Source organism: Callithrix jacchus, chromosome 12, assembly GCF_049354715.1.
Source record: "Callithrix jacchus isolate 240 chromosome 12, calJac240_pri, whole genome shotgun sequence".
Lineage (NCBI taxonomy): Eukaryota > Metazoa > Chordata > Mammalia > Primates > Cebidae > Callithrix > Callithrix jacchus.
In genome coordinates, this window is record NC_133513.1 from 17,180,497 (window position 1) to 17,197,427 (window position 16,931).

The following is a 16,931-nucleotide window of genomic DNA, read 5'->3' on the forward strand; positions in this document are numbered from 1 at the left end:
CTGGGGTGGGCAGAGGGGCTGAAAGTTGAGTTAATCACCAATGGCTGATAATATAATCAATCATGCTACATAGCGAAGCCTCCATAAAAACCCAGAAGAAGACAGTTCAGAGAGCTTCTGGGTTGCTGAACACGTGGAGGACCCTGGAAGGTGGCACACCTGGAGAGGGAATGGGAGCTCTGTGCCCCTTCCCACATATTTTGCCCTGTGCATCTCTTCCACATGGCTGTTCATCTGGATCCTTTGTAATGTCCTTTATGGGTAAATGTAAGTAAAGTGTTTCCTTGAGTTTTTTTGTTTTTGTATTTGTTTTTTTTAAAAGACGGAGTCTTGCTTTGTTGCCCAGGCTAGAGTGCAGTGGAGGGCTCGGCTAATTGCAACCTTCGCCTCCCAGGTTCAAGCAATTCTCCTGCCTCACATTCCTGAGTAACTGAGATTACAGGTGCACCCCACCACATCCAGCTAATTTTTGTTTTTTAGTACAGATGGGGTTTCACCATGTTAGCCAGGCTGGTCTCCAAATCCTGACTTCAGGTGATTCCACCTTGGCCTCCCAAAGTGTTCAGAATACAGGTGTGAGCCACCGTGTCTGGCCTGGTTCCATGAGCTTTGTGAGCCACTCTGGTAAATTACCTGAATCCATAGAGGGAGTCCTGGGAACCCCCAATACATAACCAGTTGGTCAGAAGCACAGGTCATAATTTGGAACCTGTTAATGGCATTGGAAGTGGGGGGGGGGGCGTCTTGTGGGATTGATTCCTTAACCTGTGGAGTCTGCCCTAACTCTGGTTAATGCCAGAATGGAGTGAAATTATAGGTTATCCTGGCCTGGTGCGGTGGCTCACACCCATAATCCCAGCACTTTGAGAGGCCAAAGTGGGCAGATCACAAGGTCCAGAGATCTGTACTATCCTGGCCAACATAATGAAACCCCATCTCTACTAAAATACAAAAAATTAGGGTGTGGGGGTACGCACCTGTAGTCCCAGCTACTTGGGAGGCTGAGGCAAGGGAATCACCTGAATCCAGGAGGCGGATATTGCAGTGAGCCGAGATCACACCACTGCACTCCAGCCTGGTGACAGAGAGAGAGACTCCATCTCAAAAAAAAAAAAAGAGAAAGAAAGAAAGAAATTATAGGGTATCCTGTTGGTGTCTGCTTTAGAATTGGTTGGTGGTGGGTAGAAACTCCCCCACATACTGGTGGAGTACAACTGATCCTTGAACAACATGGGTCTGAACTGCAAGGGTCCACTTATACACGGATTTTTTCTTCAATCAAATAAGGATTAAAAAGACAGGATTCTCAGGATGCAAAAACCCAAGTATAGGGTGGACTGACTTTTCATATACACAGTAGAGATTGTGGGGTTTTAGTATGATTGGATGTTGGTATCTGCAGGGCTCCTGGAATGAATCCACTTCCTCTACCCAGAAAGGACATACTCTGTGTTGAGTGGAGACTGATGTGTAAGAGTGGGAAAAACTCTGGTTTTTCCTAAGTTTTTTTTTTTGAGACAGAGTTTCACTGTTGTTACTCAGACTGGAGTGCAATGGCACAACCTCCGCTCACCGCAACCTCTGCCTCCTGGGTTCAAGCAATTCTCCTGCCTCAGCCTCCCGAGTAGCTGGGACTACAGGCATGTGCCACCATGCCCAGCTAATTTTTTGTATTTTTAGTAGAGATGGGGTTTCACCTTGTTGACCAGGATGGTCTTGATCTGTTGACCTCGTAATCCACCCCCCTCGGCCTCCCAAAGTGCTGGGATTATAGGCGTGAGCCACCGCTCCCAGCCTTTCCTAAGTTTTCTAAATTTTTAGTCCTGGGGCACAGAGTGGTGGTTCATGCCTGTAATCCCAGCACTTTGGGAGGCCAAAGTATGCGGATCACTTGAGGTTAGTAGTTCAAGACCAGCCTGGGCAATATGGCAAAACCCGTCTCTACTAAAAACATAAAAATTACCTGGGCGCAGTGGTGGGCACCTATAAGCCCAGCTACTCTGGAGGCTGAGGCAGGAGAATTGCTTGAACCTGGGAGGTAGAGGTTGCAGGGAGCCAAGATCATGCCACTGCATTCCAGCCTGGGCAACGGAGCAAGACTCCATCTCAAAAAAATAAATAAATTGGCCAGGTGCGGTGGCTTACACCTGTAATCCTAGCACTTAGGGAGGCCAAGGAGGGTGGATCATGAGGTCAAGAAATTGAGACCATCCTGGCCAACATGCTGAAACCCCATCTCTATCAAAAACACAAAAATTAACTTGGCGTGGTGGTGCATGCCTGTAGTCCCAGCTACTCAGGAGGCCGAGGCAGGAGAATTGCTTGAACCCGGGAAGTAGAGGTTGCAGTTAGTGGAGATCACACCATTGCACTTCAGACTGGCAACAGAGAGAGACTCTGTCTCAAAAAAAAAAAAAAAAATTAGCCGGGCATGATGGCAGGCACCTGTAATCCCAGCTACTTGGGAGGCTGAGGCATGAGAATTGCTTGAACCTGGGAGATGGAGGTTGCATGAGACGAGATCATGCCACTGTACTCTAGCCTGGATGACAGAGTGAGACTGTCTCAAAAATAAAAATAAAACAAATAAATTATTAGCCCTGTCTCTCAACAGTCTTAAATGAGTATCAAAGGGCAGTATCATCCCATTTAAACTTATTAAGTACCTTTTATGTACTGGGTATATACTAGGCAGTGGAAATTTAAAGATTAAGACCCTGCCCTCAAGTTGCTCAGTCTTAGCACATTGTAACTAGAAGCATTTTTCACTTTTCTGCTGGAACTCTGTCTGGCAGGTCAAAGCTTTTGAAAACCAGTGGAGTGGATGTTTTCATGAATATCCATAATTATCCTATTCAGAGACAAGGAAATTAGTGACATCAACTGCTTGTCTAAGCAGCAGTCTGAGCAATTTCTGCCTCTGTCCCTAGAAAAACTACCAGGCACAATGAAACTCTGCTAATTGAATTAGATGTGAAGAACTAACCTATTAGAATGTGATCATTCAGTGCCCTAGGGATGCTACATAAAGGAGAGTAGGATTCAAAGACAAAATGCTTAGAGAAGTATGTGTATGTAGTTCATTATTTGAGCCAGCTGATTGTGTTGACATTTTCTTAGGAGTAGGTGGGTGGGGAGTGAAAATCTGGAAAGAAAGCATTTTATTTTGAACACATTGTATTTTTTCTTGTGAACATAAGAAAAATATTTTATTCAATAGCAATACTGGTCTCGCATAAATGAAGTTGTAATTTTTATATCAGTTAAGTTCTCTGTAAATCTGACACAGTCACTTAATACCAACTTTAAAATGGACATTGTTTAGTATGATTCAGTTAGGTCTTCAGATAACTATAACAATAGGCTATAACCAAAACTTTGTATTAAGTGAAGGCAAACTTGGCCGGGTGTGGTGGCTCAACCTGTAATCCCAGCACTTTGGGAGGCTGAGGCAAATACTTTTTTTTTGAGACTGAATTTCATTCTTTCACCCAGGCTGGAGTATAGTGGCCCAATCTAGGCTCCCTGCAAACTCCGCCTCCCTGCAACCTCTGCATCCCAGGTTCAGGCGATTTTCCTGCCTCAGCCTCCCTAGTAGCTGGGATTACAGGTGCTAACCCACCACCATGCTGGGTTAATTTTTGTATTTTTAGTAAAGACGGGGTTTCACCATGTTGGCCAGGCTGGACTCGAATTCCTCACCTCAAGTGATCCTCCTGCCTAAGCCCTGCAAAATGCTGAGATGACCAGCGTAAGCTACCATGCCCAGACTATTTTATTTTTATTTCAGTAGGTTTTTGGGGAACAGGTGGTGTTTGGTTACATGAATAAGTTCTTTACGGGTGATTTCTGAGTTTTGGTGCACTCATCACCCAAGCAGTGTACACTGTACCCAATGTGTAGTCTTTCATTCTTCACCCCACTCCCACCCTTCCCCTGGGTCCCCAAAGTCCATAACTCCCCTAGTTTTCAGAGAGCATGGACCACAAACTTGATGAGAAACTTAAAACCAGTCTCCAGGTTTTTTGGTTTTTTTAAATTTAAGACAGAGTTTTGCTCTTGTCGCCCAAGCTGGAGTGCAATGGTACCATCTCAGCTCACTGCAACTTCTGCCTCCTGGGTTCAAGCGATTCTCCTACCTCAGCCTCCCTAGTAGCTGGAATTACAGGCATGTGACACCACAGCCAGCTAATTTTTGTATTTTTAGTAGAGACGGGGTTTCACAATGTTGGCCAGGTTGGTTGGTCTCGAACTCCTGACCTCATGTCATCCATCTGGCTCAGCCTCCCAAAGTGTTTGCATTACAGGCAGCCACTGCACCCAGCTGGTGTTTCTTTAATCCATAAAGTTTGCTAGTTTAATATTAAATTCAAATTACTGTAGCCTAGAACTCTTTTGAAGATACCTGACAGCTTCATTTTTGACCTATTTCATTAGGCTGAGTTCTCTTTTACAATACAGATGTTGAAAATTAAAATACAGATCTAGATTTAGATTTTGTTAAGGTTTTGGTGTTTTCTTCAAACAGCCTAAGGTTGTTCAGAAGCATCTATTCTATGTATGTACTTCCTTTACTCCATAATTTGTGGTCAGATTAGTTGCACCCTGTCTACAATCCTTTCAGAAAAATATTAACAATATGTTTTTCTCGGTCTTGGGCTCCACATGGGTGAATTACAGGAAAGCTTAACAGGTACTCAGAGCAACATTTTTTTCCTACTTCATGATGGACCTAAATGCGAACCCTAGGTATTTCTCTTTTGCTTTTGTTCCTTTCCCAGGTTTACCTAATAACAGTCGGTAAGTGTAAGATGCAGTCAATGGGCCGGGCGCGGTGGCTCACGCCTATAATCCCAGCACTTTGGGAGGCCGAGGCGGGTGGATCACGAGGTCAAGAGATTGAGACCGTCCTGGTCAACAAGGCGAAACCCGGTCTCTACTAAAAATACAAAAATTAGCTGGGCATGGTGGTGCGCGCCGTAGTCCCAGCTACTCGGGAGGCTGAGGCAGGAGAATTGCTTGAACCCAGAAGGCGGAGATTGCGGTGAGCCGAGATCGCGCCACTGCACACTCCAGCCTGGGTAACAAGAGCGAAACTCCCTCTCAAAAAAAAAAAAAAAAAAAAGGAAACCACTTCACCTAATAGTGCGTAAGAAAGGAAGCTGGACTCACCAAAACAATCCTATTAGTTAGGTACAGCCGGATACACCGTGGAATAAGACAATCCTCTGTTTAATTTGCAGACTCTTTCGCGGGGAGGAGGAAAGGATGGAAAAGTGTGAGTGAAGACTTTAAATGACGAGTCAAACAAACAGTGAGTCATTGAAAGTTTCCAGTTAACAATCCCTTCTGCCTGGGCAGAGCCTGGGCCCCAGCGCTTTATGAGCCTCACTGCAGTTCTAAGTTGGAACATCTCACGCTTTTATTGTCTCTTCCACCAAATGATTACATAAAATGAAATCAGTTTTGAAATCTGCACTGGCTTTGAAATGTAGGGCAAAATCTGGTTGGGGGTGGGGAGAAAATAAGGTAGGGAGACTGTGAGGCAGAGAACGCAGGAAAGCTGGTGAAAAGAGAGGACAGGAATTTTCAGGAGATGAGTTTTTCTTCCCACGTTATAGATGCTGTCCGTTTTTGTGCACCTGCATCCCAACAGGCCGGAGTGGACCCCTCCTTGGGCTAAAAGACTCAGTCTTCGGCCCAGCCGAGAGCTGCACCAACCAGGGCCTGCCCCTGCCCCTGCCCCCACCCAGTGACAGGTGGGGCCGCCGAGCGGCCACCAGACGTCAGCCTCCTCGTGCGGCCTGCTGGGAGCCGGAGCCGCTTCCGGTTGCGCCCAGTCCCTGAACTCCGACTCCCGTCGGCCCCCGGGAAAATCGCAGCGGTGTCGCGCGCTCACTGCTGGAACTTGTAGTTCGGCCTCCCGCCGCGCTAAGTAGCCGGAAACGGGGGTGGCCAGAGCGAAGAACTACCGAGGCGAAGGTACGGGTGGCGACGCGGAGTCAATCCGCGCCGGGCGCGGGGTTGGCGGTGAGGCTGTCGGAGGTGGTTGGGTGGGAGGAGATCCGCTCGCACACACGAGGAGGAGGGTTGAGTCGCCGTCGCCGCCGCCTCCGTCTCTGTCGTCGTCGCGAGTGTGGAGTCGGGACTGGAGCTGCCGCCGCGGCGATACCGGGGATCTTGTCGCTAGCTCCCGGCCTTTCTGCTCTGCCGCCTTCCCTTGGTCGGCGCGGCCCACTCCTCCCCGGCCGGGCGCCCCTGCCTCTATTTCCCGCTCTCTGTCCACCACACACACGGCCCCCCCGATCATGGATCCGGGCAGTGGCGGCGGCGGCGGCGGCGGCGGCGGCGGGAGCAGCGGCAGCAGCAGCGACTCGGCCCCCGACTGCTGGGACCAGGCGGACATGGAAGCCCCCGGGCCGGGGCCGGGGCCGGGCCCGTGCGGCGGCGGCGGCGGCGGCAGCGGCAGCGCCGGCTCCCTGGCGGCGGCGGCCGAGGCCCAGCGGGAGCAGCTCAGCGCGGCCTTCAGCCGGCAACTCAACGTCAACGCCAAGCCCTTCGTGCCCAACGTCCATGCCGCCGAGTTCGTGCCGTCCTTTCTGCGGGGCCCGGCAGCGCCGCCACCCACAGCTGGCGCCGCCGCCAACAACCACGGAGCCGGCAGCGGCGCGGGAGGGCCTGCAGGTAAAGGCCTGGGACGCGGGGCAGCCCCAGGGACCCGGGAGGTAGCCGGGCCGGACGCCGGAGCCCACATGGGGAGGGGTGCGGCCGGGGGACGCGCGGCCCTAGGACTCGACCGGCACGTGGGGCGCTGACAGTGGCGCTGGCCGCCTGGGTGGGGCGCCCCAAGCCCGGGAGCCGGCCTGCGCGGGGCGGCACGGCGGTGGCCAGGCAGGGAGCTGGCAGCGGGCAAACGCGACTAAAGACCCGGACCTGAGTGCTGCCCCTTTGCCCCCCTGCCCTGCCCTGGGGTCTGCAGTTACCCCCTTGAAATGAGAACCATATGGGACAGAGTGGGGGTCGTGGCGGATCAGTGCCACGAGGCGCAGAAATGAGGACAGGACAGATGGAGCCAGGAGTCAGTCGGGTGGGCGTTTAGAGATCCTACGAGTTGTGGAGGACAAATGCCCGAGTTTTCCATTCACCTTAGGCCCAGCGGAGAGAGCGTCACTTGCTGCAGTTTCTACTATAGAAATTGTAATTAGGTTTTAAATTATCCATGGCCCCGAACCGTCCGGAAGAAATCCCAAGATGCATTGCAGGCTTGTGATCGGGCAGAAACTTGGCTATCAATACCAAGATGTGTTTTACCCTTAGCCTTGTGTACGCTTCTAAAGTTTACAAAGTGCCGCTAAGTTAGGATTCCTCAGTGTGTGATAGGAGACTATATTGATTTGTGTCTTTTTATAGTGAGGCTTAGACTTTTCTCCTTTGTCAGCGACATGTTTCGAGAATTTTCATTGCTGTAAAATCGTTGACCTTATTCAGGTTGCTTGGAATAACTCTGTGTTCGTGTGTCAGTAATCCAGTCTGTTTGTTCAGACACTTGCGCGCATTTGTTATAATTTAATAGTTGTCACGTGGCTTTCTGACCGTAGCTAGTAGACAAACATTCTGTGATTTTGAGTCAAGTTTGGTTTTCAAACATCTTCCATTACTTAGGGGCTGCTGAAGTGGTAGATTGCAGGTGCTGACGTTGTAGGAATGTCAAATGAGCGAACTTAAGTATTCTCATAATGGTGCTTATTTTGTGGTAGATAGCATGCTTTTAGGTACTGATTTTGTAGGAATGTCAAAGTATTTTCTTCCTAATGGTGCTTATTTTAGGAACTATCAGTATTTCCTTAAAGAGACAATGAAGAAGGAAGAAAAGGCTGAATGTCCTTTCATCTTTTAGCCAGGACATTGGTTGGCTGTATCATGACTTCAAGCACATTTTAAGAGAAAACATATTGTTGATTTCTTTCTTTAAAGTTCTGTATTGTGGTATTTCTTAGATAAGTGAACATTATAAGAGTGCTCTAGGAGTTTGGTGCTCTTTTGAGGTAAAAGGATAGAGTTAGGAGAAACACTCTTACGACATATGTATGTCAACACAGTGGATTTGGTGGTTTTATTGACTATGGCGTTTCTTTTATTTGTGTGAGCGGTTGATGTTTTCCTTTTGAGGAGATTGAGCTCGTTCAGGGTGGTATGGCCGTAGTCGATGTTTTCCTTTTGAATAAGGAAGCTTAGCTTGTAATTCTTGACTTAGATCAAGCCATTTTGACTGTCTAACCTAGTTCACTTATCAGCTCCTAAAAGTGCCCATTTCTCTACCTTATCTTAAAGATTCCGTTTATCCAGCCATTTTTTTTTTCTGGCTCTTTCGGTGGAGGCACCAGCACCACTCCGACTAGACTTAGGACTCCATTTACAGCCTGTCCAGCTAGTCATCCAGGGATAACCATCCTTGGTCTAGAATGTTCACTGTTGAGTGACTAGGTATTACCTCTCATGCAGGTTTTTCTCTTCCTGATAGTTGCTAATTTGTAGTTACATTAATCTTTTTTTCTTTGACACTGCTAGAAGTTGGAGGTACGAAAACCTGTAGGGAAGTAGCTGTCAGAAAATCCCTACATTATAGTCAGCTTTTTTGTTTTTAATCAAAAAACTGTTTTGGTGTTACTGACTTTACCAGTTGCTTCTACCAAAATGCCAGTTAATGTTTTTAAAAATTATATGTAGGATGTCTGTTTGGGAAAGAACTGATTTTCTTTCTTTTTTTCTATTTTGTTTTTTTGAGACAGAGTCTTGCATTGTTGCCTGGGCTGGAGTGCAGTGGAGCATTCTCAGCTCACTGCAACTTCTGCCTCCCAGGTTCAAGCGATTCTCCTGCCTCAGTCTCCCAAGTAGCTGGGATTACAGGCACCTGCCACCGCATCTGGCTAATTTTTTTTTTTTTTTTTGTATTTTTAGTAGAGGGTGTTTCACTATGTTAGCCACGCTGGTCCCAATCTCCTGACTTTGTGATTCACCCGCCTCAGCCTCTCAAAGTGTTGGGATTACAGGAGTGACCCATGGCTCCAGGCCACTTAGTTGTTTTTTTTTGTTAGATGAGAAACTGGGTTAGTGATTTTAGGGTTACTTGGACTTTTTAGAATAGCCATAGCTTCTAAATAATGGTGTAGTGTTCTTTGCATCATCCCACCTTTAATGCCTCTCGAAACTCTATTCCATTAAGAAATAAGTATGGAATAAAACCAGCAGGTCTCAGTTCTTACTCAGAGGAGGCCATGGTGCCTGGCCTTTTTTTTTTTTTTTTTTTTAATGATTGAAATATAACTCACACACTGTAAAATTCACCTTTTTCCTTCCTTCCTTCCTTCCTTCCTTCCTTCCTTCCTTCCTTCCCTCCCTCCCTCCCTCCCTCCCTCCCTTCCTTCCTTCCTTTCCTTCCTTTCCTTCCTTCCGCTCTTGTTACCCAGGCTGGAGTGCAATGGCGCGATCTCGGCTCACTGCAACCTCCGTCTCCTGGGTTCAGGCAATTCTCCTGCCTCAGCCTCCTGAGTAGCTGGGATTACAGGCACGCACCACCATGCCCAGCTAAATTTTTGTATTTTTAGTAGAGACGGGGTTTTACCTTGTTGACCAGGATGGTCTTGATCTCTTGACCTTGTGATCCATCCGCCTCGGCCTCCCAAAGTGCTGGGATTACAGGTTTGAGCCACCGCGCCCGGCCCAAATTCACCCTTTTCAATGGTACAAGCTGGGTGCATATAATCCCAGCACTCTTGGATGTTGAGGCAGGTGGATTGCCTGAGGCATCTATAAAACATAGTGAGACTGAGACCCTGTCTCCACAAAAAAATTAAGAAAGTATTGCTAGGCGAGGTGTCTCACACCTGTAATCCCAGCACTTTGGGAGGCTGAGGTAGACAGATCACCTGAGGTCAGGAGTTCGAGACCAGCCTGGCCAACATGGTGAAACCTGTCTCTACTAAAAATATAAAAATTAGCTAGGTGTGGTGGCAGGCGTCTGTAATCCTAGCTACTTGGGAGGCTGAGGCAGAAGAATCGCTTGAACCTGGGAGGCGGAGGTTGTATTGAGTGTAGATTATACCATTGCGCTCCAGCATGGGCGACAGAGTGAGACTCTGTCTCCAAATAAAATAAAGTAAAATAAAATAAATAGCTGGATGTGGTGACGCAAGCCTGTAGTCCTAGCTACTTGGGAGGCTGAAGTGGGAGGATCTCTTGAGCCCAGGAGTTGGAGGCTGCAGTGAGCTATGATCACACCACTGCATTCAGCCTGGGTGACCAAGTAAGACACTGTCCAAAAAGAAAACCTAAAGTCTACGGTTCAGTGGTTTTTAGTATATTTATAAGGTTATGCAACCATCACTACTTGGCAGATGCTTTTTAGAATATTCTCAGAAGTGACCTCTTCAGGCCACCAGCGTAGAGAGGATCCCTAATCAAAGTAGTGATTGTTTAATCCAGAAGGGCCCTAACACTTATTATTATGTTAAATTATATCTATTGAAGACTAGATGATAGGTAAGATTCTTTATTTGAGAATCTGTTTTTCTTTGAGACTCAAGTGCCTGCAATAACAATGCTCATATATGCTGGAGTGGTGGCTCATGCCTGTAATCCCAGCACTTTGGGAGGCCGAGGCGCGTGGATCATGAGGTCAGGAGTTCGAGACCAACCTGGCCAACATGGTGAAACTCCGTCTCTACTAAAAATACAAAAATTAGCTGGGCATGGTGGCACGTGCCTGTAGTCCCAGCTACTCGGGAGGCAGACATTGCAGTAAGCTGAGATCGCACCATTGTACCCCAGCCTGGTGACAGAGCAAGACTCCGTCTCAAAAAAAAAAAAAAACCACAAGAAAAGTGCTCAGATAAAGGTGTTGTTTAGGCTTCAGTGGGACAGTAGATGGGGTAGAGGAGGCCCTACAATATCCCTGGAGTATCACAGTAGTATTTCAGTGCGTTTTGTTATTTCTCCTGCCTTGGCGGACCTTTTTGGTCTTGTTTCATGATTTTACACGTATGAATGGCTTGAGAGTGAGGATTTAGGGAAAAAGCAAAGGCATCATCTAGGGCTATGCTGTGCCAAGCTGAGCAGTTGTTTAAACTGTTAGAAATTTTGACTGGGATAAACCGTCTTTGGAGCAGGTTTTACACGATGAGATTAGTACATCTCTTATTTCATTCTTCTGTTCTTTTTTTTTTTTTTTACCTTTTCTGAAGTTGTACTGCATGAAAAGACAGCAATTTCAGTTTATCAGGACAAGTTAAGGAAGTAATGCAGAGGACAATCATTAAGCCTTGATTTGCTTGCTTTATTTCGCTGGGGAAGAAGCATCTGAAAGTGTTTAGATAGTAGTCTTTCTGGTTGAAGAGAAAGGAATGAAAAAGAGATTTGATAACCTTCTGGGTTGAGTGAGCAGTATTAGAGTGGAATTTTTTTTCAGAAATGCAGATTTCTAGTTTTGCTCAGATCTGTGTACTAGCAACTGATTAACATTTACCAGTCCACTGAATGTAGGATGCTGTGCTAGGCACTTGAAATAACACCAAGATGAATAAATTGTGGTCCTGAAGGAATCTAGAAAGGGATCAGATGCCCAGTGTAGTCTAGTGAAAGTCACAGCGTGGTAAGCAGGCCCTACAGAGAGTGTAGAGAGGGCTTTCAAAGCTGAGAACAGCAGTCCCTTATATAAAACATTTCAGCCTTGTCACTCTAATAAAACTAAAGATTTATCTGTTATCTGCTCACTGTTCTTTGTGAATGCCTTTGTGTGTGTGTGTGTGTGTGTGTGTGTGTGTGTGTGTGTGTGTGTGTGTGTCTGGCCTCCTGGCTCAGGGTTGCAGCCGAGGCCTGAGTGCCAAGGTTGTGTGTATTTTAAAAAAACTTTTTACTTATTATTTTTAGACACAGGATCTTACTCTGTCACCTAAGCTGGAATACAATGGTGTGATTACTGTAACTTTGAATCCCTGGGCTCAAGTGAGCCTTCTGCCTCAACCTCCTGAGTAGCTAGGACAATAGGCATGCACCACAACATCTGGCTAAGTTTTCTTTAATTTCTTTATTTATTTAGAGAAGGAATCTCGCTCTGTCGCAGGCTAGAGTAGTGCAGTGGCCCAATCTCTGATCACCGTAACCTCTGCCTCCTGGGTTCAAGCGATTCTCCTGCCTCAGCTTCCCAAGTAGCTGGGATTACAGGCATGCACCACCACGCCTGGCTGATATTTTTTGTACTTTTAGTAGAGACTGGGTTTAACAGTGTTGGCCAGACTGGTCTCATACTCCTGACCTCAGGTGATCCACCTGCCTCGGCCTCCCAAAGTGCTGGGATTATAGGTGAGAGCCACTGCATCTGGCCAAGTTTTGTATTTTTAAGTTTGCAGAGAGTGCTGAAAGTAGTGCACTATAATCTTTTTACACTACTTGTCTCTTTCTTGTTAAACAGCAGTGAGTTCAGTTACTATGATTCTGGCTAGCGTTATCTATTGGGGCATGTTTAGAGTTTCATCATTCCACCCTTAGTTTTTAAAACTCTTCTGAAGGCAAGAATTTTGCTACTAAAGGTTCTTGATTGTCCGAAAATTGATAGTTTTTAGCTGTCGATTGTTGATTTGTATCAAAGCTTAAAAATTTCTGCCTTGTTTTCAGTAGTTTGACAAAGCAATTTGAGGCTCAGATTGATAGTTGTTACAGTACTCAAAGCTGAACCAGTTTCCCATTATAATTCTAGTTTCAAAAGGAGAGGAACACTTAAAGGCTTTCCCGAGCATCTTTCATTAGCCTGACCTATCAGTGGTGACGCTCACTCCCATACCACGTTCCCACTAGGTAATTGTATGTCACTTCACTTGGAAAAAACAGTGAGCATTCCGAAGGATGTTACTGGGTAATTTTTGGTTGAATATTTCTTTTTTTTTTTGAGTCAGAGTCTTACTCTGTTGCCTAGGCTGGAGTGCATTCTCTGCTCACTGCAACCTCCGCTTCCCAGGTTCAGGTGATTCTTCTGCCTCTGCCTCCCGAGCAGCTGGGACTACGGGTGCCCGTCACCATGCCTGGCTTATTTTTAGTAGAGATGGGGTTTCACCATATTGGCCAGGCTGGTCTCGAACTCCTGACCTTTTGATCCGCCCTCCTTGTACTCTCAAAGTACTGGGATTACAGACATCAGCCACCGTGCCCAGCCGGTTGAGTACTTCTGTAGAACTCCAGTATGTTACCATACTACTTATCCTTCTCATTTGGGTGGTTAATTTTGGTAGCAGAAAGATGTTTCTGTTTTTGTTTTGTTTTGTTTTTGAGATGGAATCTCCCTCTTGCCGGGGCTGGAGTGCAGTGGCTCGATTTTGGCTTACTGCAACCTCTGCCTCCCGAGTTCAATCAATTCTCCTGGCCAGGTGCGGTGCACTTTGGGAGGCTGAGCAGGCAGATCACTCAAGAGATCACCTGACCAACATGGTGAAACCCCATCTCTACTTAAAAAAAATTAGCCAGGCTGCTGGTGTGTGCTTGTAGTCCCAGCTACTGGGAAGCTAAGGCGCAAAAATCACTTGAACCAGGAGGTGGAGGTTGCAGTGAGCTGAGATTGCACCACTGCACTCCAGCCTGGTGTCAGAGCGAGTCTACATCTCAAAAAAAAAAAAAAATTATCCTGCCTCAGCCTCCCTAGTAGCTGAGATTCCAGGCATGCACCACCATGCCTAACTAATTTTTGTATTTTTAATAGAGATGGGGTTCACCATGTTGGCCAGGCGGGTCTCGAACTATTGACCTCAGGTGATCCGCCTGCCTTGGCCTCCCGAAGTGCAAGGATTACAGGCTGAGCCATTGCACCTGGCCGTTTCTGTTATTTTTGTACTTTTTTGAGGCTATCTGAAATGAAGTTCGGTTTATGTATTTTCAGTATTACTCAAATTGTTTTTTTTTTTTTTTTTTTTTTTGAGACCAGTCTCGCTCTGTCTCTCAGACTAGAGTGCAGTGGTGTGATCTTAGCTTACCACAATCTCTGCCTTCCCAGTTCAAGCGATTTTCCTGCCTCCACCTCCCAAGTAGCTGGGATAACAGACATGCACCACCCCACCATGCCCGGCTAATTTTTGTATTTTTAGTAGAGACAGGGTTGTACCATGTTGGCCAGGCTGGTTGAACTCCAGACCTTAAGTGATCCGCCTCCCAAAGTGCTGGGATTACAGGCATGAGCCACTGTCCCTGGCCTCAAACTGTTTTTGAAGTAGATAAGATGTAGATCATAAGATTATCTTTCAGGATTGTTTGAAAAACATAATGGAATTTTAGTTACTCTACGCAAAGTCTAATCAGGTTGATAATGTTGCATTGCTTCAGCGTCTGAATAGATTCTTTGAATGATAGAGCTGGATATGACCCTAGCAGTTGTACAGTCTCATTTTCAGATAAAGGAACTGGAGCTTTAGAAATGCTAAGTCAATGCCTAAGGTCACTCACAGAGTTAATGACCCAGTTGAGTCTAGAATACAGATTTGCCACCTGCTAGTTTAGTGCTTGTTCTGCCACATCATGCTGTTTAATAATGGGGGTTGGGGGAAGGGTATGCCTAGAGCTAATTACTACAACCAGCATGGGTTTTCTGAGAATGGCCTTGGCATTTGCTTAACGTTTCATTCTTAAAGTTTTCTGAAATTATTTGGGGGCTTTGAAATACTTGCTGTAATAAATTTATTGAGCAATTACCACCACTGCTTAATATGCCCTTACCAGTTATTTAGTCTTTACAACATCCTCTTGAGGTTTAGGTACTGTTGACCCATTTTGCAGGTGAGAAAATTAAGGCTCAGTAAAGCTAAATAACTTAGGTCACATCCATGAGAGAAGCGAGGCCTAGAATCCAGGCCATTTCAAAGTTTATTTTCGTAGTGACTGCTAGAACTTTCCTTGTTACTTTGGATTAAGTAGACTGAGACTCTTCAGAAGCTGGGCCCATGAGCTTGGACTACAGCATTTCTCTGTTCTGTCTCAGTAGTAGCAGAATAACATTTGTCATAAGTAGGCAATGCTCTAATTTAAAGCAATATTTTGAAATTACTTATTTTTACATTTTAGCAAGTGTTGCTGTAAAATACTTTAAAACAGCGCTGTTCACCACTGTACCAGTGTGCCTTTTTATTTTTAGAGTGTTAAGTAATTAAGGCAAACCCACATTTTTTATGTGTTCTGCAGACTTTCCTTTCTCGTGTTTGCTTTTACTGTTTTTCAGTATTGTCTGTGGGGAAAAAATACCTCAGCTTGCAAATTTTGTTAAGAGATGGAATCTTGCTCATTCTTTGCTGTTGGAGGGATTTTCATGAAAAAAATTCAAGAAACATTGTCTCGTGTGACCTTACCAGATAAGTGCCTATTAAGAATTGCTGGCTGCTAGATTTATCATCTCAGCCTAATTTTCTTCCTGAGACAAATGAATCTTGCTTTTTTTGTCATTACAACCCTGGCTAATCCAATGGAAATATAATATGAACCACATAGTTAATTTAAATTTTATTTCTTTAATTTCATTTTTTGAGACAGGGTCTCACATCGTTGCCCATGCTGGAGTTCTGTGGCACAATCCTAGCTCATTGTAGCCTCAACTTCCTGGGCTTAAGCGATCATCATGCCTCAGCCTCCTGAATTGGGACTACAGCTATATGCCTCCATGCCTGGCTAATAATTTTTTTTTTCTTTTTATTCTTTTGAGATGGAGTCTCGCCCTGTCGCCCAGGATGGAGTGCAGTGGCATGATCTCAGCTCACTGCAACCTCCACTTCCCGGGTTCAAGCGATTTTCTTGCCTCAGCTTCCTGAGAGGCTGGGATTACAGGCGTGAGCCACTACTCCCGCCCAGGCCTGGCTAATTTTTAAAATTTTTTTGTAGAAACAGAGCCTCGCTGTGTTTCCCAGGTTGGTCTTGAACTCTTGGTCTCAAGCAGTCCTCCTACCTCAGCCTCCCAAAGTGCTGGGTTGATAGGTGGGAGCCACCACACCTGGCCCAAATCTCCTGAGTGTAGTACTTTCCTAACCTCTTCTTAGAAAGCGAGCACATTTAAAATTGTTTTCACTCTTTTGAACCCTAATGGAAGTGAAATGAATGTACAGATGGAGGCTAGGGTTCCTAGTCAGAAAAGTGAAATGAGGCCAGGCGTGGAAGCTCACGCTTGAACCTGGGAGGTAGAGGCTGCAATGAGCCAAGATCGTGCCACTGCACATTAGCCTGGGCGACAGAATGAGACTCCATCTCAAAAAAAAAAGAGAAGTTCCTCATAATAGCCATGTTTCCAGTGCTTAATAACCACATGTGGTCGGTGACTGCCATATCACAGCACAGATAGAAAACATTTCTGTCGCTACAGAAACTTGGACAGAATTTTGTCACACATGTTTCTCACTTTTCTTGCAATGTAAGACACTTCTGTGACAGCACTGAAGTTGTATTTTTCCTTGAAGAACACACCATTTAGCTAAGAAAACTAAAATTTTAGTTAGGATGGCTGTGTTTGTTTTTTGATACAGGGTCTTGTTCTGTCACCCAGGCTGGAGTGCCAGGGATGTGCTCACGGCTCACTGCAGCCTCCACCTCCCAGGTTCAAGTGACTCTCCTGCCTGGGACTACAGGCTTGTGCCACTACATGTGGCTGATTTCTAAATTTTTTGTAAGGACAAAGTCTCCTTGTGTTTCCCAGGCTCTTCTCAAACTCCTGGCCTCAAGCGATCCTCCTTGCCTCCCAGAGTGTTGGTTTTACTGGCATGAGCCACTGCACCCAGCCTAAGGATTCATTTTGTATCTAAAGCAGGACGAATTTAAATTGCTGATTTATGAAATATATGCATCAAGCACTTTTTAAGCATTAGCCAAACATTTGTGTTTAAAACATGTAACTTGAATCAAAACATAGCTTTTCTTAC

The 16,931-nt window shown here is 45.9% G+C and overlaps 2 protein-coding genes across 6 annotated transcripts in view; one reads left to right on the plus strand and one right to left on the minus strand.

Moving 5' to 3' along the window:
* TNFRSF17 (TNF receptor superfamily member 17) overlaps window positions 1-16,931 on the minus strand; it is a 135,662-nt gene that overhangs the window by 78,262 nt on the left and 40,469 nt on the right. The gene's annotated exons all lie outside the window — the stretch shown is intronic.
* The window catches only part of GSPT1 (G1 to S phase transition 1), a 40,952-nt gene continuing 30,079 nt past the window's right edge, over window positions 6,059-16,931 (plus strand). For both annotated transcript variants that reach the window (XM_035267003.3, XM_035267004.3), the window contains exon 1: window positions 6,059-6,684. In XM_035267003.3, coding sequence (XP_035122894.2) covers window positions 6,309-6,684 — 376 coding nt within the window. In that variant the 5' untranslated portion in view covers window positions 6,059-6,308. The remainder of the gene's footprint in view (window positions 6,685-16,931) is intronic.